This window comes from Harmonia axyridis, chromosome 5 (genome assembly GCF_914767665.1).
Source record: "Harmonia axyridis chromosome 5, icHarAxyr1.1, whole genome shotgun sequence".
NCBI lineage: Eukaryota > Metazoa > Arthropoda > Insecta > Coleoptera > Coccinellidae > Harmonia > Harmonia axyridis.
The window spans coordinates 10,328,153-10,352,671 of NC_059505.1; the positions used below are offsets into that span (position 1 = coordinate 10,328,153).

The 24,519-nt window shown below is 35.1% G+C and overlaps 1 protein-coding gene across 1 annotated transcript in view; it reads right to left on the reverse strand.

The window, feature by feature from the left end:
- The window catches only part of LOC123679878, a 48,271-nt gene that overhangs the window by 19,614 nt on the left and 4,138 nt on the right, over positions 1-24,519 (reverse strand). Inside the window, exons 2-3 of the mRNA XM_045617415.1 lie at positions 4,124-4,320; positions 641-986 (exon numbers count right to left, since the gene is read on the reverse strand). Of these exons, the coding sequence (XP_045473371.1) occupies positions 641-986; positions 4,124-4,320 (543 nt within the window). The remainder of the gene's footprint in view (positions 1-640; positions 987-4,123; positions 4,321-24,519) is intronic.

Below are 24,519 nucleotides of genomic sequence, written 5' to 3' on the forward strand. Positions count from 1 at the left end.
ATTGATGTATTTTTGATAAAAGTAAGTGTAGAATTTTATTCATATTCTTCAATATTTCAGAGAAGATACGTATTCGATGTTCCTTCTAAATTCCTGGATAGTCTTGGTTTTATATATACATATGTTACATAAGGTTAGATTTCCTTCAGATTCTGTTCCCATAATCTTATGTTAGGCTATCATATATGTATCTAATCAATCGAATGAATATAAAATATTAAATAAGAACCTTCAAGCATAGTTCGAATGTCTAGTGATTTTTGGTATACCTGTTACTCTGGTGAGTTCAGTGATGATAGTGAGAGTAATAACAAAAAAAAATTAAATCAGTCCGATGCATTCGTGAAGTGAAAAATATATAATATAATTAAAATGTATGTTTTGTAACCTGAACTGGATGATGTCAGTGAAATATTAATTAGTGAGGTTTTATATTACAAAAGAATTATATTAGGAAGAAGATAGGTAAATATACATTAGGGATGAAATGGTTTATCTCTAAAATCATCAATTTGGAAAACAAGATTACAAAATGTATTGCAGATACTTATCTTCTTCATTATTCGGTACCATGAGTCAAAAAGTGTATTTGTCACGTCGCTTTACTCTCAAAAAAGCGTCAGAAGCTATTTACACTTACTTTTTGATTTGTGATATACAAAATAAAGCTTCCTTGTCATTCTGTACCCTTGTAGCTAAAGTTTCTATGAGTGGTCTTAATTGTTGAAGTGCTTGTTTGTCCAGAATTGTCAAAATTGTCTTATTGTCGATCAGTCTCTGCTGTACGTCGTGGTGGTGTAAGTTTAACAGTCTTTGGTGTGAAGCGTCCACGGGTTTTTTAGAGTCAGAAGAAACCAGATGCAATTCGTCCAAACGGTGTAAAGCTGTTTTGTAAGCGTCTATGTGTCGCAACAGCTCATTTTTTAGAGCCGAGTGGAGGTGAGTCAAGCCACTAGCATCTTGCATGAGTCCATGGCTTCCCAAACCTGAAAAACATCGAATTTGAATCTTATTCGAGGCTCACATTGTATATGAACAAAATCGAAAAAAACTATCAGCAAGGAGCAACTCAAAAACTGGCTCTTAATGAGCTAGTGTTCTATTTCTCCTTAGCGATTCTAGTAACAAAAGTTTTCGCTAGCTCAAGGCTTGATTTTTTTCTCAATTCTAAACAAAATAAAATTCCAATTTAGGCTTTTCTACGATATGACAGTGTAAAGATAATTTTTCTTGTATCAGGTGTTCAAAATTCGTTGTCTAACGAGAGGATCTCCGAACCCCTTTCAGCTAGAAAAAATAATGAATGGCACATTTTCGGGCTCGATTTTTGAGAAAATTAATTTGGTGAGAACCGCAACCCCCTAAATTAATGTTTTCAAGCTATAAGAGAAAATTGGAAAATGGTGTGAAATGAAAAGTTCTCATAACTTTATTGGTGCTAATAACATGAAACAGAAACTTCCTACAGGCAATTTTTGCAGTAGAATCCATTGGTATGATTATTTATTTTTTATTGCCGTTAGTTTCAAAGTTACAATCCAACTTGTGTTTTTTTTTAAATGTAAATTATAACAATTGCTTCAACAAATAAAATCGCTTTGCCAAAACTTAAAGCGGGTCTTCTGAATAAATAAAAGTTCTGAGGCCTGCCCTTGCAAAGTTATACGCTTCAAAAATGAGAAAAAAATCTTTACTTTTTTCTTGAAATTGCTGAAGAGTGGAGGGAATAGCATTTTGTGATAAAGTGCTAGATTTCGATGAATTGTTATTTTCAATATGTATTATTAAATTGAGAATTTTTGTTTCATTGAAAAGTTACAAAGATTCACTCCCTAAAAACTTTCTCTTTGAAATTTATGCCACTAAAATGGATTTTCAGTGACGTCATTTAGGAGGCCGTACCTCCGTAGGGAGTGCCGCTAGGAAAGAAATAATGGGAACTTGTCATCTTATTTTTTTATGTTTTATCTGAATCCGAGAGATTTCCCACATTTTCCCGGACACTCTGTATATAAAACAGTACATTTGAATATTTTCCTGTTTTTAGTTTTTCTGGAAAACAAATTCGTTTAAAATCATTTCTTTAGCGCGGTGGCAACCTCCTCAAGAGTCTTAGAGGGCAAAAGGGCTCGAGGGACACATAATTCTGAAGTTTTGCAATTCTATTCATGAATATGCTAAGAAATTTCTGTTTGATGTTCGTTTCGGTGTGAAAAAACTCGTTGGAAGTGACGAGCGAAGAAGATTATGTGGTTCCAGTTTTTGAACGAATTTTCTCTTATTCATATTCGATAAAAGTTTATCTTGCAATATACCGAGGAATTATTTCATTAAAAATTAGCTACCCGCATCTATGCCTAATCTGAAGAAATGGTAAAGAAAAAAAGGTTCTTTTTGACCTCAAGAATCTCCTGTTCAAAAATATGCAAGTCAAGGACTCACCCTGTAAGTAAAATGAAAGTAAATACAGAATCAATCAAATATTTGTTGAAAGTTGGATCCAGCTTATCGGTCATTGCTATTTTGAAGAGTACTATTTCTACAGAAGAATATTCTCTAATTAAGTGTTAAGAAGCGTGTGAATGAACTTGAACGCACCGAAGAGAGTAATCTTTCCAATGTATCAATCTGCTGCATTCCATTATTTAATCTCTGATTATCGAATTATTCTGAACACTTCTATATCTCATTTTCTACTGAAGAATGTTTGAAAACTAATAATCGCGAAACCCACAACATGGCATTGATGTTTATTTGCGATTTATTAGTTTCACTTTCACATTTTTAGGTCTAAAGAATTCACAGTATTTATACAGATTTCAACGCTAGCAATTTCTCGATAAATAGAAACACTCAGATCTTATCATGCTTCCTTCCCTTGGTGTCTGAATATCACTGAGTATACTTCGGATAACTTTCTCTCCACCTATAGTAGAGATAAATTATGTTATTTCAAAAATGAACAGTTTTTCTTCGAATCAAGAAAAGTCACTCGTAGGGGATTGGTTCAATTTTTGTTGATATTACTCGTTTTATTTTTGAATTATACAGTGTGTGGATAAAGTGAGTAGGTACCAACAAAACTCCGTTTTAAAATGTTTTCAAGCAAAACGCTCGAACTGGTCAATTTTAGTTTTCAATCAACCTACTCATGCCAAAAATGACGTCTTCCAAAGTTACCCATAATACAAATGAAAATTGGCTGAAATTTGAAACTACCAGTGTAAACACTTTGTAGATTTCGCTCAAAGACTTCAGGAGTGATCTTCACTTCAGCGCGAATTCTTTGCCCTACTCTTCTGAATTTGGCCTATTCAAATAACCCTTTGATTTTAAATGACCCCAAAAAAAGTATAAGGGAATCAAGTCTGGGGAACTCGGTGGACTCTCAATAGGTGCTTTACGTCCTATCTACTATCTACCTGCCAGGAAATCTGTCGTCAAGATATTGGTGGATGTTGAAGTGGGACAGATCACTCCTGAAGACCTTGACCTGTGAGCATTTTGCCTGAATACATTCAATAATGGAGTTATGAATGTTGTTCCATACTTAATCCAAACACTGTATATTTTTTCTTGGACTCAAATACCTACGAGACCTCATCAAAGAACAAACAGTAGACGCTTGTTTTTGTTTAATTTCTATCGATTGAAATAGTAATTTACATAACAAGTCCGGAAAATAGGGTTTTTTTGGACGAATAGACAAAATTCCAGGACGAGCGTAAGCGAGTCCTGGAAGTCTGTGAGTCCAAAAAAACCATTTTCGGGCGTGTTGCGTACAATATTTTTTTGGCAACCATGTAAAATAACACTATCGCTGCTGCTTTCCATATTTTATTGCGATTGCGATAAAAAAACATGCAAATTTTTGACAACTAATTTCATATGAACTGTCAGCCGTTATCTCGGTTGCTATAGATTCTATGATGCTTTTCCGGCCTAGTCCGGGAAGTACGTACTTTCCAGACTAGGCCGGGAAATGCTACTTTCTCAGAGAAAAAGCGTCCGGGAAGTGAGCACTTCCCGGACGGTTGCCGAAAAAAATAATTTTTGATTGTACTGTTGAATTCATATCATGATGTACTATCATGATAATGAATATGGTACGTTTCATTCTGACCTTGTATAGCTTGATCCAGAGATTTTCTTCTTTGTGTGAGAAGTCTGTGAAAATCCGGCTGATACTCCAAGATGGCTTTGGATAGCCTGAAAACCTTGGTCTTGAGTGTTGGGTCGTCCAAAGAGGAAAACAGTTTAACCAATTGCCATACCACTTGCTCTGCGTTGATATTTGGTCTTTGGCCTGAAGCAATCAATCTGGAAAGAATTAAAAAAAAATCAAAAAATGAAAATATATGCGATGTTATTCATTAAAGTATCAAAGATCGTGTAAAATACATTATTCAGTTGATAGTATACCTAAGCCTTATTATTATTTTTTTGAACTGGGGTCATTTTGGTTCGGTAAGCCTTCCAAGAACTGCGACCATGTAGATCCTTTGTTCTCTACCCTACTCTTTCATGAAAACCCAAGGAGGTCGTCAATGACGTTAATAAAACTGACAACCTTAGGGGCCTTGGCCGTTACCTCTCTGGTATCCAGGACAGGCTTACCCATGTGAATGGTTCTTAAGCCAGCCAGCTCCGGACACTTGCATACCATGTGTTCGGCTGTTTCTGCTTCTGATCCACAGAGCCTGCAAATCTCGTCTGCTGACTTTCCCATACGGTACAAATGGTGTTTGTACCGACAGTGCCCCGTCAGCAGTCCCACTATCACCCGAAGCTCGGGTCGTGACAGCTTCAAGAGCCTTTTGGCGTAGGTAGGTGAAATCGTCACGAATTTGTTTGCCTGAACAAGTCTAGGAGTGTTAGTCCAGTGGATTATCCTGTCGTTCAACTTCCATAGCTGGACCGCAGCTTTATATTAGTCTTTTCCTAGCCCACAGAAAGGCTCAGGTCCAGCAGGTGTTAACCTTGATGCACTTTTTGCAAGTTCATTAGCTCTTTCATTCCCTTCAACCCCACAGTACCCATAGTAGAGTCACCTTATTGCCTATGGCCAGTTGCTTTATGATGTTACGGCACTCCCAAGTCAGCAGAGATCCCTGGCAACACGATTCCAGGGATCTCAGCGTGGTTTGGCTGTCCGTGGTGATGTAGATACGCGCCCCCTTGAGGTTCATTTTGAGACACTCCTGAGCGCATACATAAACAGAGTCTGTAGAATCGAGAATCGAGGGCTCACCTCCCAGGGCTTTAGAGATCCTCAGTTTAGGTCCATATATCCCAATGCCAGTGCCCTTCTCTGATTTTGATCTATCGGTGAACCATTCCTAAGCCTCAGTTGAATATACAGGGAAGACTTGACATTATTTTTTTTTATTTCAAAAAATATCCACGAATACCAATTGAACTCAGTAGTCCGTTGAAAAAATCTCACAAGTCAGTTGAGAAAACTTGAAAATTTATCAATCTATGGGATAGTTAAAAACTCATGTTTTGTCTGAAACCACTAGATTGTTTCAGTTACTCAATTGACTTCTTGTATGAAATTTTCAGAAAAAATTTACTAGTATATTCAGGACTCAAGAAATGAATTCTCATTACATATACTGGGTGTTCCACACAGTATCATTAGTCTCCATTACTGCTACTTTTTCAAAAGGTTTGGAAGTAAACAGGGTATACCAAAAAAGTGGAAATGACTCAACACATGTTTTTTTCTTATGAAACGCCTTGGAAAAAAAGAAATGGATGAATTTGTTCAATGGGATTATGAAAGTGGATACTAGAAGAACGGAGGAAGGCAAGTACTGCCTTATTGATAATCATTGATAATTCTACAAGGTGTTCAAAATGAAACGATATATTAATGTCTTATTCAAACGTTAATATTGAGCTCATTTCAATTGGCACACTCGATATTTCATTTTCTATTCAAGTAGAGAATTTTAAGAAGATAATCAAATTTGCTACCTATTGAAAAAATAAACTGGAGCGGTATGCCATTTGAAAAAAGCCCGATCAATGAGTTATCGATGAATTGTCCCACCCAGTAGAGTTCTCAATGATTATCAAAAAGTCAATACTTTCCTCTATTCTTCTAGTATTCACCTCCAAAATCTCATTCAAATAAATTCATTAATTTCGAAGTTATTAGATTATTAGGTCATTAGACTTTTTTGGTACACCCTGTGTATTTCCAAACAATCTGAGAATGAAGTTTTGGTGGAGCCTTCTGATAATAATCGAAAAAAAAAATTAATTTCAGCATTTAACTCTAATAGAGCGTCGCGTCAATGGTGAAACACCCTGTACAGAGAAAAGTTTTCCTTTCCCATGTACTTCAATGAATCGATTGAATATCGGCGTAAATTGAGAAGCAAATATATTCATAACGTTATGGATCAATTCAAATCCAATCAACCGAACCAATGAAAGTTTCACTTATCTTGTAATCTGTTCTTAGACATTCAAATGAGAGTTAATGATTAACATTGAACTTGAAAGCCGATGATGTACCTACTCTTGCAAATTGCGTTTCGAAATGTTCGTAATATTATCATTCAAAACGTAAAGAGAATTTCCATTACTCCCAGTGCTTATTTCTTGAGAGAAATCTCTAGTTAAATAATGTCATAATATCACCGCAAATCTGTTGAGTGTTTGTTTTTATTTAAATTAGTTTCTGGGTTAACTCCGAGTCCCAAGAGGTCGAAGGCCTAGAGCTGAAGATGGTCTTAATCCAATTAGGTCTTTAGTCTCGGACGGTATCATTCGAATTGTAAATTTCTTGTTAGCATACGAATTTCGGATGTTGTGAAACTTTTCGAGATTTATGGTGAGAATTTCCCCATATTTATTGTACTACCTGGTGAGGAACTAGTGAGAATTTATGAATAAAAACGTGTCATATGTCGCTTCAATATTTATAGATACTATGAACTGGGGACATATAATATTCAATAAATATGTTGCTAATATGTTTATGATAATGCATTCAAAAAGATCAAATGTTCTTTAATTTTTTGATATGCAGAATATTCTGAAAACGTTATTTCCTGGAATAATGGAATGAATCTCTCTGTATCACTCCTTTGAAATTATTAAAAAACGGTATTTTAGAAATGTGAGAATCAATTACATCTTGGAGGGATTCATCAAATAAAATTTGAACTCATTATATTTATAATGAAATTTTTAGATTAACATAAAATTTATTATACAGGATCTCTAAAAATGATTGTAACATCGGAGTTGCCTTTGAATTATTTTTATTTTATCGCTTCATATTAGTAATGATAATAATTATTATTATGATGTTTCTTCTTTTATTCAAGCCACAGAAATGATAAAGGATGAGATTGAGTTGTATTTTTTTTTATAAATAATGATTTTGCTTTGTGCAATTTGGTTCATTTGGCTAGTTCTTCCTATAAGTGGGTAAATTCTACTTATGGCTGAGATTGTTTCATCAATTACGTATTTCATGAGGTTTTTTCATGTAAGTCTATTATCTAGTGTTACACCTACATCCCTGACTTCATTTCCCTATTTTATCACCTTCCCTGTAGTCCTTATATTTATGTTGATCTCTAGTTCCTTTTCTGTGGGGAATTCCTAGCTCTTTCTGCCATTTATTCAAATTTTTCTGCAGTATTCTGTTTATGTCGACTGTTCTTCGAAGTCTGACTGCTATTTCCATAGCATCTGCTATAATGCTAACAGATTCTAGAGGTTTGGACTGTCATATATGTATATGTTGTAGACTAGAGGTCCTAGAACTGAACCTTGCTGCTTCTCTTTGTAAATTGGTAGAAACTGCATCATATAGGGTCTTTCAAATTGAATGTTTAAAAGTTTTCGCCTCTGTAACACAATTCAAACCTCGAAAACACCCATACTATTAATTATTCGTTAGTTGAAGGTTTGCAATTTCTAAAAATAGAATCGTACACATAACAACGTCTATCTATTGATATTATTGAATTATTTTAAGGAAATGGTTGTTCTGGGAGAAATGTATTTTGCGAATTTAGCGATTTTGCGATACACAATCTTCGAATTCAGCGACAAATTGGTAATAATTCTGCGGAAAGTTCATGAAATTGGTGCAGTACAAGATCGAGAAGGCGTCAGTATTTAAAGTTTTTTTTAGTTTAGTTTAATTTTGGGGGTTCCGCTCCACTGCGATCTAATGGTTTATTGTGCGTTCCATCAGAGATATTCTCGGGATAGCATGATCTATAGCTTGCCTACCAGTTGCAGAGTTCTAATGAACTCCAGTATGTGGGATGGCTTCAAGGAGGCTACTTCATCACTTCTACAATTTTCTTGTCCAAAGCAGATTTTGCTTAGGCTAGTGATGGCGAGGCATTCCGTCACCAGGTGGTCAGGAGATTCTTCCTTCTCTCCACAGAATCTGCACTCGTCATTTTCTGCTAGACCATTCTCATGTGGTGTTTCCTAAGGCGACAATGTCCTATGAGGTATCCAGTGAGGAGATGTAGTATATTCTTGCTAAGATCCAGATACTACTTGGATCTCGCAGTTTCAAAATTTCGAAGAAACTTTATGGATGATTAAACCTAGAAAGACTTCTCCAGAGTGTTTCTCTTTCGTTTTTTCCTTCTCCTGACACTCCTTCTTGTATGTGCCACATAAAGGTTTCCGGGCAATGAAAGGAGTTTGTGCTTCTTTTCTAGAAAGTATGTTGACTTCGTCATTCCTTCAAATTCCCGAGTGGCCGGGAACCCAGACTAAGAATACCTTGTAAGACTCCAGTATACTCGTGCCGGCCCTTCAGAAGAAAATATTGGTGCTTTGAGTGATAATGTTGCAGCATACCTTAACACGTCAATTTCTTGATGTTCACAACATTTGAAAACTAAGCATATTGCGAGATCGTTGGATACATTAATGAACAAAACTACTACATTGGGGCGAGGAAGACACTCGCGTTATCCAAGAGATACCAAAGCATCGACAAAGAGTCACTGTTTGGTGCACATTGTGGTCTTGTGGTCGGTGGTGGGATTGGTTCGTACTTTTTTCAAAATGATCCTTGAAGAGACATAACCATTGTTGGTATAAGATATTGCGACTTTTTTATGACCAAAACTGAAAAATATTGATACTGAGGACTGGTTCAATAAGATGGGACTACCTTGATAGAGCCAAAGAAACTCTGCATTTACTGTATACAAAGTTTCCAGACCGGGTTATTACCAGATCAGGTGACGTGAATTGGCCTTCAAGGTTCGTCACCATCACCAGCCAACGCAAAATCTGCTTTGGACACGAAACTTGTAAAAGTGAGAAATTAGCCTTCTTGAAGCCATCCCAGACAATGGATTTCATTAGAACTCTGGAACTGGAAGGCGAGCTGTAGATCACGTTATGGAGAGAATAGCTCTGATGGGGGCACATTAGACCATTAGGTCGCAGTGAAACGAAGCCTCTTCAATTACATCTTAAATTTTACCACAATAAGACTTCTTTCTCTAGGGATATGTGAAAGAAAAAGTGTGAAATGATAATCCTCGAAACGTTGAAGAATTGAAAGCAGAAATTATTAGTAAGATAGAGCCGCAACTATGCCATAATATGATTGAAAATTTTGCTGAAGAATTGGTTACTGTAGAGACGCAAGAGGTGGTTACATAAAAGATACATACATTTTTAGAGCATAAATTACAAACATTGTATTTCAAAAATAAATAAATAGTTTTTCATTTTCAATTTAAATTTGATGTCTTCATTAGTCTTTATTTCGAGGTGAAAAATCCTGTTTATGGTAGATCCTTATTATCTTGCAGGCTTAGGTAGTATAGCTTGCCATCCCCATCGTGTAGGCAGTCAGTCCTTCACGGTATTAAAGTAATTCGAAGAAGGCTTTCTGAACATCTAAAAGCATCAGTCCTGTGGCTTGCTTGTTCTACAATCCTTCAGTAACATAGCAAGGAAAAAGAATATTGGACATGCCCTCAGGAGAAGCGCTAACCGTAGACACGTGTTTCGGGCTTTCGGCCCTCATCAGTACGGTGAAAAAGTGTTAGATGAGCAACACTTGAAGGAAAACAACAAACAAACGGAGTCCACAACAGAAGCCAGCCGTCCATTTGTGGTTTCCGCAGGAAGTCCCAATGGGTTTTCGGGCAACAACAACATCACCACGTGGAAAGCTATAGCTACCTGCGTGAAAACCTTTTCACATATCTTTACCAGGACTTTACCAGCTATAGCTTCCCACGTGGTGATGTTCGGTGTTAACCGAAAACCCATTGGGTCTTCCTGCGGAAACCACAAATGAACGGCTGGCTTCTGTTGTGGACTCCGTTTGTTTGTTGTTTTTCTTCAAGTGTTGCTCATCTAACACTTTTTCACCGTACTGATGAGGGCCGAAAGCCCGAAACACGTGTCTACGGTTAGCGGTTCTCCTAAAGGCATGTCCAATATTCTTTTTCCTTGCTTTGTAATTTGACCCTCGATAACCTTTCCACACTTCAGTAACATATTCGATAAGCCTTAGTAGTTGCAGTTCTGTGGAATGTTCTCTTCTGAATCCGCTTTGCTTGTAGGGTATAAAATTCAGTGCTTCATTCAGGAATCGTAACCAATCAGAAGCTGACACTTTTCCATTGTACACACAATTCATAAAACTTCTTCGATTCACGATTGCAGAAATTCCGCAGAAACGTTCAATCGCATCCCGCTTTCTATGGAATTCCAAGCAGAATTCTCGAGATCCATTCAATGGATTTCCGTTTAATTGGCTCCGTTTCCAGCCAGAAGAAAAGTAATACGTACAAGATGGAAATTTGAATTCCTCGCCAGCTCCAGTTACGCGACGGCGGTTCCTTTCAAAAATCGATTCTACTGGATGGCGTGGGATCGCAGAATGAACCCCAAGGAAGACCCCCTCCTGACCTCATTTAAATAATCCTGAGTGTTATTGCTTCATTTCTCTAATGACGAGAATATACAGGGTGTTTCCTAAACATGCGGCAAAAATTCAGGGGGTTGTTCCTTGGACTATTCTAAGAATATTTTGTCCTTTGATGATTTTTGAAAAACCTATTTGTTTCGAAGATATAGGGGAAACAAAATTTCAGATAATAACATTTTATTATGAAAAATTACATGAAAATTCAACTCAACCTACAAAAACTGTTGAAAATGACCACCTCTAGCCAGCATACAAGCATCCAATCTTCTCCTCATTGACTGCCGAACCCTTTCAAAAACACCAGGATCATTTCTTATTAAGTTACACCCAGCAATGATCCGATTTCGCAAGTCTTCCACATTTTCTACTGGAGTGGTATAAACTAATGATTTTAGATGGCCCCATAGGAAATAATCTAAGGGGTTTAGTAATTGGAATGTTGTTAAACAAATTTAAAAATAAATTGTACCTACTTAGTAAACACAGTGCGGTACGCATTTTTATTTAAACTATTATTAATTTTAAAAATATGAAAAATGTTGTTCGCCCTGTATCTTCGAAACAAAGAGGTTTTTCAAAAATCATCCAAGGACAAAACATGCTTAAAATAGTCCAAGGAACAACCCCCTGAAATTTTGCCGCATGTTTAGGAAACACCCTGTATTCGCCTGTGCGTTCGGCAACGCGCCAGGGTGATACTTTGGGAGGCTGGGAAGGAAGGAAGGTACATGGGTTTCTTCACCCTGCTGGCGAGAGGAGTAATTGAAATCCGAACTGCCTAACGAAGTGGAGAGGTATCAAATATGTTTATTACTGGGTAACCTGAGTGTTGCTTCGAATCATTTCCTGTATTGTTATTCGATCATTCGCTTTAAGAGGGGTTTATACCACGTGGCTTTCTCGTGATCTGCCAAAGTTCTACTACTCCTCTCTCACCATTTTTCAAGATGAGTGAAACAATCTCGAACGTTCCTCTGATTCACCGTCTTTCTCTACCACATGCAAGAATTCAAAATTAGAGTTTACGTCTTAATTTTCAATTTTGGGAGAACCGAATTTTCAGCTTTTGACTAGACTTTTTGTATGATGATTTCATGTGAAAATTCATAACAAAATTAATGTTTGTTTGGAAAAGTTATATCATGCATATATTTGGTCTTCAATTGAAAAATTCATCTAAATCTGTTTTTTCCATTAAAAAATAAATAAATGAGGACTATGGATTATCGAATTCTCCGAAATGAATAATAGCGAAAATCTCATATAAATCGATTAAGATTTAATTGAGGAGGTTCCGTTTCACTGCAACCTATTGTGTCTATGGTCTATTGTGCCCCCCATTAGAGCTTTTCTCTCTATAAAGTGATCAAACATACAGCTCACCCTCCAGTTTCAGGGTTCTAATGAACTCCAGTATCTAGGATGGCTTCAAGGAGGCTAATTCCTCACTTCTACAAGTTTCTTGTCCAAAGCAGATTTTGCGTTGGCTAGTGATGGCGAAGCATTTCTTCACCAGGTGATCCGGAGTTTCTTCCTTCTCCCCACAGAATGTGCACTCGTCATTTTCAGCTAGACCCATTGTCATGTCGTTCCTAAGGCGAAAATGCCCTGTGAGGAATCCAGTGAGGAGGTGCAGCATATTCTTGCTAAGATCCAGATACTTATTGAATCTTGTAGAATCAAAGCTTCGAAGAAACTTTTTGGAATGATCCAAACCATAAAGATTAGGCCAGAATATTCTCTTTCGGTTTTTTCCTTCTGAAACTTTTACGAAAGGTTCCGGACTGATGAAATATTTGTACTACTTTCCTGCAAGTGTGTTGGCGTCTTCATTCCTTCTATTTCCAGAGTGATCGGGAACCCAGACTAAAAAAACCTCATTATTCTTGCCTATTTCATTGAGTTTTCTTCGGTACTCCAATACTATCTTAGATTCGCTGATATATGAGATCAGTGCTCAGTGATTGCAGTCTGACTATCAGAATGGATCACTTCATCTCATTTCTGATAATTTCTTGCTAAGTTAATATAAATCGATGGTCTTTAACAAAATAAAGCGTACTAATTTTTGAACTAATCGCTAAAACGGTATAGACAGCTCTTAATGGAATCATCTACACCACAGACTACATCTCATTGATTATGTTAATAAAAGATAATATTATTCTTTTATTGTCCTTTATAATAATGAACTACATACAAGCAATAATTTAACTACAGCTGCTAAGGAAGGATCGGTTTATACAACCTTTATATTTTTTGTTTTATTTTGTCTCGATTGTTTGATGCTGAAAGAATGTATATTTTTATGAAATGATAACTGTAGGTAAAACTGTAACTCAAACAAGAATTGTAATTTGGTTTGAATTTTGTATTTGTATACTGTGAGGTGAATTCTTTAGAATTTCTTCAACTTTTTTGTAAAGGGTTATCTATTTGTAGTTCCAAAAGTAAAAATAAAGGAATAGTATATTGTGCAAAGAGTGGGAAAGTTCAACTTTTCGCACGAGTTTGGAAGTTTGTGGCACGAGCCTGAAAGGCAAGTGCCACATACACTCAAGTGCGAAAAAGGACTTTTCCCACATGTTGCACATTATACTTTTCCTACAGCTGCACAAATTTAAATAATAAAAGTAATGTACCTGATTCATTTCAAAATGGCCTTCGTACATACTCATTTCATGCGTTTCCATAGAAACAATTTTTAAAAGCCCAATTTCATTGGTCTATCAAGCGTGTTGTAGTGAAAGTGCCCTGAGGAATAATAATTCTCACAGTATGAACGATACATATTTTTTAAATTCAGTAAGCTATGAGAATATAATCTACTTTTTATAGCAGTAGAATGGAAACACGTTTTAATTTAGAATATCGAACACATTTTTATTGCAATATGATCCTTGGACCTTGCCATTATGTGTGGGATACAACATCCTTCAAATGTCCTCCGTGTTACATCTTACAGGACTCGATCCTTGTGAGGTAATTTTCGATGACTCGCCTGCACGTTTTGGCCAATATCTCACCAATAACTTGACGGATGTTGGTTTTCAGTTAATAGTCTGAGAATTATCGGCATAAACAGGATCCTTCGCATAACCCCACAAAAATCCAAAGGCAATATATCACAAGAAATTACGCGTCCTGGAATTTTTCTTGGAATAGAGCCAAAAAGGGTCATGTTGTGTGGCTTGTTGCACCATATTGCTTTGGTTCTATCTCTTCCAAATTTTATATCGTTCATTTAATGCCCAAAAAACCCATTAATTATTTGGATATAGCAATGAGAATTGACGGTTTGGGTGACATCTTAATTTTCAAAGAAGTAAGGGTCAATCACTTCACCAGACCAAATTGTACATCGTACAGTGATATGGTCTCTTTACAGTCACATAAGGATTTTCATTTCCCCATCATATACGACAATTTTGCTTTTTTACGTAGCCAACGTAAGCGTAAAAAATATTCTTCGTCACTGAAGAAATATCGTTGCGAAAATTCGTCATCCAAAATTTGTTGTTCAAGCACCCAATCAGCATTTGTTCTTCGCATTCCATGGTCAGCGGGCCTTAATTCTTGTGTCAACTGAACCATGTAAGGACGGAGAGGCAAATCTGGAAGCAAAATACGGCATAGTGTGCCGTAAGGGAGGCCCAAATGTTGTGTGTGTCGAGGAATGGATATATTTGGATCTTCTACAACACTTCCACTTATAGCAACAATATTTCCGGTCCAGTCTGCATTTCGATGATGAATGAGCCTTGAAACATCAGTAACAGATCCAGTCTCTTGGACTTATTTCACTGCCCTACCAATTATATGCTCAGATGGATGATTATGTCGACAATAATTTTCAAGTACTGCATATGCATATGCATGAAACTAATGTTTTCACAATTTTTACAGGTTCAGCAGAAAATAACAGTTACTCATTGTTCGATGACTAACTTTCAACTAAATATATGACACTTGGAATGACACTTTTGTTTGACATATGTCATTGAAAATTCAGGCGATATGGATAACCCCGTACAATGCAAATTGAATCAGACTCGATGTCTAGGTATCTCACGAAAACAATGATTTTGGTTCAATAATTCCAAATATAATTATATGATGAAGCCCTTCATTTCATGAGATTGTTATTTCTTATCCTTATTTCCATTTTTATTTTTCGTTCGGATATAAGAAAAAGTCGAAGCATTTCATTCAATTAGGATGCTGTGTCCATTTATTATTTTCCTTTTGTAAACGGAAAAATTTAGACTTAATTCTCCTGTTATCTTTAACACTTCAACACCGGCCTAAGCAGCAAAGTGAGAAAAGCATCGATGTAGGTGAAGTTAGGAGCTTTCAAGCGCTCCTTCATTCATCTTTTAGTTGCACCTTTGGAGACCACATCACTGCATATAGATATATGTGGACTCCAAGGGCTCAATTGACAGATTAATGAAGGAGCTTTTGAAAGCTCCTCAAGTAACTACAGTGTTTTCCGCATTTTTTGAAGTTAACAATTTTGAGCCCTAATTTAAAGCCTTCAAAATTATCGGGATCTCTTCAATATCCAAAAAAAAAAAATTCCAAAGTTTCTACGAACATCAGGTATTGATTTGTTTCATGTAATTTGTGTATTTTGAATCATATATAAACTGAAAATTTCGAAATGAATTATTTTTCTACAAAATACATCAATGAATTAATTCCAACTATTAAAGGAACATTTTGAAGTTCGTCAGGTATGAAAAGTATGCATATAAAATTCTTATTTTTATTTTACCAACGTATATTACGTATCTCAAGTAATTCTCATTAAGTTGATCTATTAAGTTAAATTTTTTAACTATTCCTAAATTGGCGAATACCCTCTAGAGTTCACGATATTAGATTATTCCAGAGAAATTGAAGGTCGCATAACTTAATAACGGGAAATGAGGTTTTCATGGTGTTCATCAACGAACTCTGATATTCCATTATGATCTCTCGAGTTCAGTGAGAAACTCCGGAATTCTGAAGTTGTTGAAGACAAATGAAGCGTGGATTGTCACATAAAATCAGACTAGTGGTTTGAAAACCGCTAAATGAACATGATTGAAAACGAGAAGATAATGCTTCAGAAACTAGGTTACCGCACATAACCAAACCTATTATTATTAGTATGTTCACACTGTTTGTGCGTTTAATAAACGAATTTTATAACGTTTAATATGAGTATGTAAAAAACGACTGATTGATGGAATTTAAAAAAATCAAAATGTCGTAAATCTTGTTAGGTTAGTTATCAAACACAATAAAGGTACCTCTAATCATTGAACACAAATTGTAATAGATTTGTTTAACACATTGCAGACCTTTTAGGGTTTTTTGTGAAAATTCATTTTTCCTTGTGATTCAATACCTTCAGAATTTTTTTTTATGGCATGTGAAAGATAAGGCCTATTTCAATGCTCTGCAATTGATTCAAGACCTGAGACCTTAAAGAAGGAATTCGTGAAGTTAGTTATCGAGAATATACAGTAACAAATGTGCAAATTGGTAATGGGAATTTTTTTTACTTTTCCATCGTGAATGGCATACCTTCCTATTTCCAAGGAATTTCAAATTGTTTTTTGTTTATTATCATTATTGTTATTATTATTATGAATGTAACTCTCATTATTATATTGTTTTTGATTGATCTACTCATTCATTTTGCCAACGATCATATTATTAGATAGTATTCATTCGTATGTGTGAAGTTCAAAAAGTTCATTAAACAAAAATTGTATTTTCAAGAAATCGTGGGTTATTATCGGAAGTTCCATTCATAGTTTGCTTCCAACACTTGGACTTCTATATTCTACCCGGGTAGTACTATATTGTATCAAAAATGCAGACATTTTCACGGATTCGTTTGTCTGTGAGATGCTATCATCAATTTCGAGACATTCTGAGGAAAATGTCTTGGCACCCCATTGTCAGATTATAGAGATTTGTGAGAAACAAATCACATATCATGTGTAAATGAGATCAATAGTGATCACAATTGTTATCCCTGAGGATATATGATTATGATTTTCCCATTTTCCCCCATTACAGGTCACGGTGCCTGGTTATGAACATTTTGGCTAACATATTTGATATTATTGGACATCAGATATAAGAGGATTCAGTTTTATGGTCTCTCTTAAAAAAATCTCACAATATGTCGTTTCTCGGTCATGTGAATTATTCTGGCGTTATCTTGAAGAATGAAAAGATGTATGGAAGATCTTGGATTTTGTATCTCATTTCATAGCCAATGTGGAGCAGTGTATAAAAAATTATCGATGGCGGTGCCTAATATAACCAAGGAAGATCATTTCTCAGTCGGGTTCTGGTCGCCGAACATCCAAATTCCATCCCAACCAGAAATGAGAGCTCCCCGATTGATGAGCAAAAACCCGAAAATTGCAAAAAATCCATTTTCAAAGCTCCATATCTCGAAAACTGTCCATTTTTGAGCTTTGTGGCTATGGACACTTCTGATCAGTTTATCAAGAACTACAACATATCAAAAATTCAGCCAAATTCACGGAAAGCCATTTCCCATAAGAAACGTGCGGGGTCCTTTATAGTCACTGAAATGTTAGGTATTCTTTTCGAAATTCGGCTAAAATTTTTCATGGTTCTGACATGAAGTTTAAAATTGTTTGGTAATTATGTATATTTGTTTGGTTTTCAGGTGTTTACGTCCAAGATTGGATTCGTCATCCATGAGTCGAATCGTTTTAGACCATTTCCGGCTCAAAATTTGAGAATTACAGGCATTATAGATATAAGAGGCTACTGGTTGTAATAACTGTCCAAAATTTCAGAATTCTCTTCAAGACGATGAACAAAAATTGATGAGCATCTGGCAAAATTTTTTTTCTATATAAAATCATACTGTACACCTCATACTGTTTCTTTTTCATTATTGAATGAAGGATAAAAAAAAATCATCTGCATTTCTCGATTTTCTCCAAACATTCTGCGGCCTCCTTGAGTCACATTTCAACCAGATACCAGATTAACAAAAAAGTATCCAATACCCATTAAGATTCCTAGTTAATGACTACAACTTTCAATTTTTCATTGGCCCGCATTTTGGAGCTATCTCAATCAAAACGTGACGTGTGATGTTCATTTTCTGGATATTGTTCCACATCATTGTCGAATATTGGGAGCACAGGCTAGATCCGATAAGTAGAAAGTGATTTCTCCCAGCTTCAAACTGACGAATGCGTTTATACTCGATGGTTTCACCTTCAAGGTGAATCGAAAACCGTTATTCGGAGATTGAAAAACATTAGAGATGAATTTCGGAGTGTGCCTTTTAAATAGAGGTAGATTAGTATTAGGATTATACAAATTTATGTGCATATGGTATGAAATGCAGATTTTGTGTTGGACGCTCCATTCAGTTTCACTAATAATTATGAAGGAATTTCGTACCCTACTAATTTGAATAATTGTGTATTATTATTTTGGACAGATCATAACAACTATTTGGAAATGGGATGTTTATGTTTTGAGGATGTACAACAGGTTTTCGTATGAAACTTTAGCAGGGTTGGATCTTTAACAACTTATACGAAAGTGTGCAAACCATTATATTTTGTTATTTTCTCTTTTATTGCAAAATATCTCAATATGTATGAAAATAAATAATTTTCTGTATATAAAAAAAATACAAAATAGAATTTCATAAGATCCTAATTCGATCCTCGAATCGAGGATTTTGTGAGAAAAAAATATATATTATATTGAGTATTATATGTATTTTTTTCTGAATTTTTCATACCTGTTAAAAAATTTTGCGATTGAGGAAAATGCGTTTTATGATTTATCCCTCAAATATCATTCGAATTACATTTTTCTTTATTAGAAACTGTAGGGTCTGTAGGTATACGTATCTACTTCAATACTTTCTTAATCAATATAAGATGAAAAATAAGGCTGATTTCACGAAATGTTTTGAAATTTCTAATTTCGTCGCAAAAATTCAGGGATTTATCAAGCCAAGTAGCTTGACATTTCAATCAACAACTTGACTTGAAAATCAAGCTCGCGAAAAATTACATACTTCAGCTTTACTTGACTTGATTTTAGATATTTATTTACTTGATTGATATCAAGCTACTTGATAATATGTACTTGAGCTTGATATGCACGCGTCGCACGGCATATATTTCTGCAATCTCGTGCGTGCTTAGACTAAATAAGGGGATTCCTCGAGCGCCGAGAGACTGAAGCATTCGTCAGTGTAACTTTATTAGTAGTTCATTAGTCACATTTCTAAGAAATCTATTGGTAGATTTTGGTAGTTTCAGAAATATCTTTCCAAACAAGGATTTTTATGTTGAAAGACAATTTTCCAGAGCTGATTTTACAGTTACAAAAACCCACAATAGGTTAGGCGATAAATCTATAAGCCTCATGTGTCTTAGATCCTGGATGAAAAATTATGAAATCAAACTAAGCCTGGAGGTTTCTCAGTATTGAGAGAAACGTTATGTTTTTATTATTTTTTATTTTGTAATGATTTATAGTGATTTGATTCATGTTTCTATTTCAAAAAAGATATATTTTCGGTTCTTTTATACAAAAAGTTTAATAAATTAAAGTGTTTTTTGCAAGGTTACTTCTCATTTCATCATTTTTTTATCGATGTGACACTACATAATAAAACTGCTAAAAATCAAGTAGCTGGATATAATTCAAGTACTCAATAAATAAATATTTGACTTGATATTGAAAAACTACTACTTGACAAGCTGCATTACAGGAATAATGGTCGACATAATCGTCCATCTGAGCGTTTAATTGGTAAGATAGTGAAAAATTCGAAGAGACTGGATCAGTTACTAATATCTTGAATCTCATACATCATCGAAATGCACGCTAGACCGAAAAATATTGCTTCATTAAGCGGAAGTGTTGCATAAGATCCAAATTTATCAATTCCTCGGAGCGCACAACATTTGGGCCTCTCTTACGGCCCGTTATGCTACGGAGTATTTTGGTTGTGGATTCGCGTCTTCACCTTAAAAGGTTCAGTTGACACAATATCTGAAGCCACCTGACCATGAAATGCATAGAATAGATTGTGTGCTTCAACAACATTTGAATGACGGTTTTTCGCATTGAATTTTCTTCAGCGTTAACTGTCGATATCGTGTTAACGGACGGCTCACACCAGAAAATACTAAATGTCATCGTGATGAAAAAATAGAGGGATCTGCTTGGAAAACGACCGGTCAAAAAAAACTATAATTGAAATATTTAGTCAGGATTCTATCCCAAAGCTATTAATTTCATGATTTTGTGTCTTCATAAGTTTCCGAGAAATAATTTCTTCTGATTTATCCATATTTTGCTTGAAAAATTATTCGACTTTGTTTTTGGGCCAGAAGGCAGAATACTATTTATCAATCAATTTTTTTTCATCAAATTTCATGCATATAGCTCCTATGGAAATACAAGAAAATAGCTTTGGATTATTTCATTCGATTTCTTGATACTACTCAAAACGTGAAATGTGAAAATTTCGGGATGGTTATAAGAGAAACCTTGATTTCCATGTACCCATTGTATTCATTTAGAAACTACGAAAACAACTATTTGAAATAATTCAAGTACCTGGTTGCCCTATCGGATATTGGTACAGGCAGATATTACTTCCTGTACCATCCATAAGTATTCGACAAACTCCAAAATTTTTATGTAATAACAGAGTTAACATTGATGAGGTAACAATTAATTACCTAAATAATTCTGCCGTTCAACGAATCGTTAAATTATGTATAATTCAATTCGATGCGTTAAACATTTTTATTATTTGATAACCAACAATTAAAACGAATCATTAATTGATTACACAATATATTTTCTATAATTATATCAATTTCTAAGGCTATAAGGAACTCGGAACGAAAAAATGGTTGTATAAAACATTATAAAACAAGCGGAAGAATAACTTCCAAATTTCACTCTCCACATGAATATTCTATGCACGCCAAGCAAGCGGAAGATGCTTCCGATGTGAGCTCATCATAAATCATGTTAACAAGTTGCGAAACCAAAAGATAAATTTGTTCCACTAATCGACTAGCTGAATGACGTTCTGGTTTATGCTTCGAGATAAGTGGAACATACTGCTTATTGTTTTATGGGTTATGTATCAAGTTTGAGGTTCATAAATTACCGAATAATTCGAACAACCCCTGCTTGATGCTTTTTCATGAAAAGATAATGAAAATACGCGCCATTTTCAAATAAAGTTTATCGTTCGAGTCAATTTTTTGATTTACTTGTAGTTCCACAGTAAAATCTTGGCTTGATGAAGAGTTTCCGGGGTCTGCACCAGGAAAATCGACCATCGTTGATTGTTATGCTAATTTTAAACATGGTGAAATATGCAACGAAGACGGCGAACGCAGTGTACGCCCAAAACAGGCTATTACCGATGAAAAAATAAAAAAAGTTCACAAAATAATTTTGAATGACCGTAAAGTAAAGTTGATCGAGATAGCAGACATTGTGAAGATATCAACTGAACGTGTACATCATATCATTCACGAATATTTGTTCATGAAAAGCTGTGTGCAAAAAGGGTGTCGCGAGAGCTCACAATTGATCAGAAGCAACAACGTGTTAATTGATCTGAGCAGTGTTTGAAGCTGTTTAAGTCAATAAACCTGAATTTTTGCTTCGATATGTTACAATGGATGAAACATGGCTCCATCATTTCACTCCGGAGTCCAACCGACAGTCAGCTGAGTGAACTGCACACGATGAACCGAATCCAGAGCGATGAAAAACACAACAGTCAGCTGGCAAGGTTATGGCATCAGTATTCTAGGATGCGCAAGATATAATATTCATTGCTTACCTCCAAAAGGGCCAGACCATCAACAGCGATTATTATATAGGATTGGATCGTTTAAAGGATGAAATCCCCAAAAAACTGACCCATTTGAAAAAAAAGGTGCTGTTTCATCAAAACAATGCGACGTGTCACAAATCAATGAAAACAATGACAAAATTGCATGAATTGGGCTTCGAATTGCTTCTGCATCCCCCGTATTTGCCAGATCTGGCACCCAGCGACTTTTTCCTGTTCTCAGACCTCAAAAGAATGCTTCCTGGAGAGAAATTTAGCGCCAATGAAGAAGTAATCGCCGAAACTGAGGCCTATTTTGAATCGATAGACAAATCGAAAAGTTGGAAGATCGCTTTAATCGCTGTTTCGCCCTCGAAGGCGAATAATATAATCGAATATAATCGAATTTTGCCTAAAAAATGTGTTTTACTATGGGGACTTTTCAATTGGCCAGAGATTTCTTGGATTATTTTGAGAAAAAATTCTATGAACACGCTTTGTTTTCTAGGTACAGGGTGTATCTTGTATTTTTACTTGTTTGTTATGATTATAATTCATAACAGTAAAACAGTTTATCGGATCTTCATAAATCTTCGCTACATATTGGGTAAATGAGTATTATGATTAATTATTTCATCACAGCTTACTTACTGCCCTTACCTACTGGATATTTATAATAATTTGTATTTTCCTGAGGATAACTAGACAATTGTTTGACATTTTTTCTCGAAATCGGTAGCAGATACGATAAAACTACAAAAAACAAAAAGAGTACTCTGGACCAAAGTTTCTTTTTAAAAAGTTTTCTTAAAATTTAGAGAAAAGAAGCGGGCACTAGATTTGCATTTCAAATTATCATATCACATGATGAAAATTTAAAATTAGAATATCTATGCCAAATTTGAGATAATAAATAAAATCTCACTTCAGTTCTTTCCTCATTCTTTTCAATTTTTTGCATGAATTATCTGAGGTTCTGCTGATGAGTTTAACAGGAAACGATGGGATCTCAGAAATATAAGGACGTTTTTTTCAGTGCTCTTCTTGAATTTCATATAGTTCTGATGATGAAATAATCAGTTTGAAATTTTTCTCGAAGCTTGAAAGTGTTATTTGAAATCCAGGTTGAAAATTTCAACTAAAACGGTTTTGGAAATATTGGCTAAATTTGTTTCTATATTCAAACCTCATATTTTTACTACAATGAAAACAAAATTTTGGAGGAACAATTCAAGGAATCTCTAGTAGGGTTTGCACATCAACGAAGTTAATTTTTATGGATCTAATGATTTAATCAGCTTGAAACTTTGAAACGAAGCTTGAAATTGTGATTTCATAACACCCAACATCTCAACTCCGTCAGTTTTGTGGTCACGGAAATATTAAGTAACTTTTTTTTCGAATTTCTCTACAACATTCTCGTGGTGTCTTATTTTTAGCGAGAAACACTAATTAAATTACATTACAAAAAATTTTGGTACAATCAGTCATTTTCCTTATTTTTCAATTAAGTTTCACAAAATTAAGATCAGCTGAATTGTCAAATCTTCTTGAAATTTTTTAAAATTATAGTGATCTCTAACATGGCCAAAAAACCTACACACCTGCAGAATAAAGAAACTTCTTGATCTCAGATTGGATCTCTTAATGCAATCAGTGCACTGTGCAATTAAGAACTTTCATTTCACATTGATGGGAAATTTGTAAGACAAATTCATGCTCTTATTACACTTTTTCTGTTCGAACAATCCGAAGATTGGAAAATCTGATAAAATTCACATTTACACAACAAGCACATCGTGTACCACAACAATAAACCTATTAGAACTGTATTATACACAAAACTCTAGGCAGAGCAGCCAGGATCGTAATCAATTCTCATCATGTGGTACAGAAGATAATCATGTGAAACTTCCAACGAGTATCTTCGTGAAAGATATTGTGTTTGGTTCTCATATTCAATTATGAATTTGAATAATGCAGCCATCTCGTTTTGGTTCATATTGAAGCGAAGCTCATCTAGCTATTCTGTTGGTATGAGTCTGCCTCAATTGCAGTCTTTATTGTATGCGACGAAGTTAATTTAATATTTGGACGTTTGCAGAATGCAAATTTATTTATATTGGAGCACCTCAAGTGTTTTGGAGATAATAAAATTATGCAGGTATTTTGTTTGAATCGCTCTGCATCGTTGATTGAGCTAAACGTGAAGTTAAACGTTGTTTTATAATTCCAAAAACAACACCCGAGTATGTAAATGTACGAATTGGTAATAATAGGAATTGAATAGATTAAAGTTAACCGTTCAACGTGTAACAACAAAAACATATTCAACAATTCTGCACAGAGCATTGAACCCGTAAAAATGCAGATCGTTTAAATATCGAATAAAATGGTTTTTTTCTTGTTGTTCCCACGGAAATATTTCTCTTGCATACAAATGAAATAGAGCTTTCTTAATGAGTAACCTTATAATAAGAATTGATACTGATTGCGTATAGGCAATTTTCTGTAGACTATTAGTTCTCGAACTATAAGGTTGGCGGAAGAAAGTTCAAATTATGTATAATTATTATAAGAATAGATGCCCTTTATCCTCATTGTTTCTCATTCAAACCATAAATTAGTTCACTGTGGAAATGGAGGAACAAATAATATTTCAGATTTATTTCAGTAAGAAGTT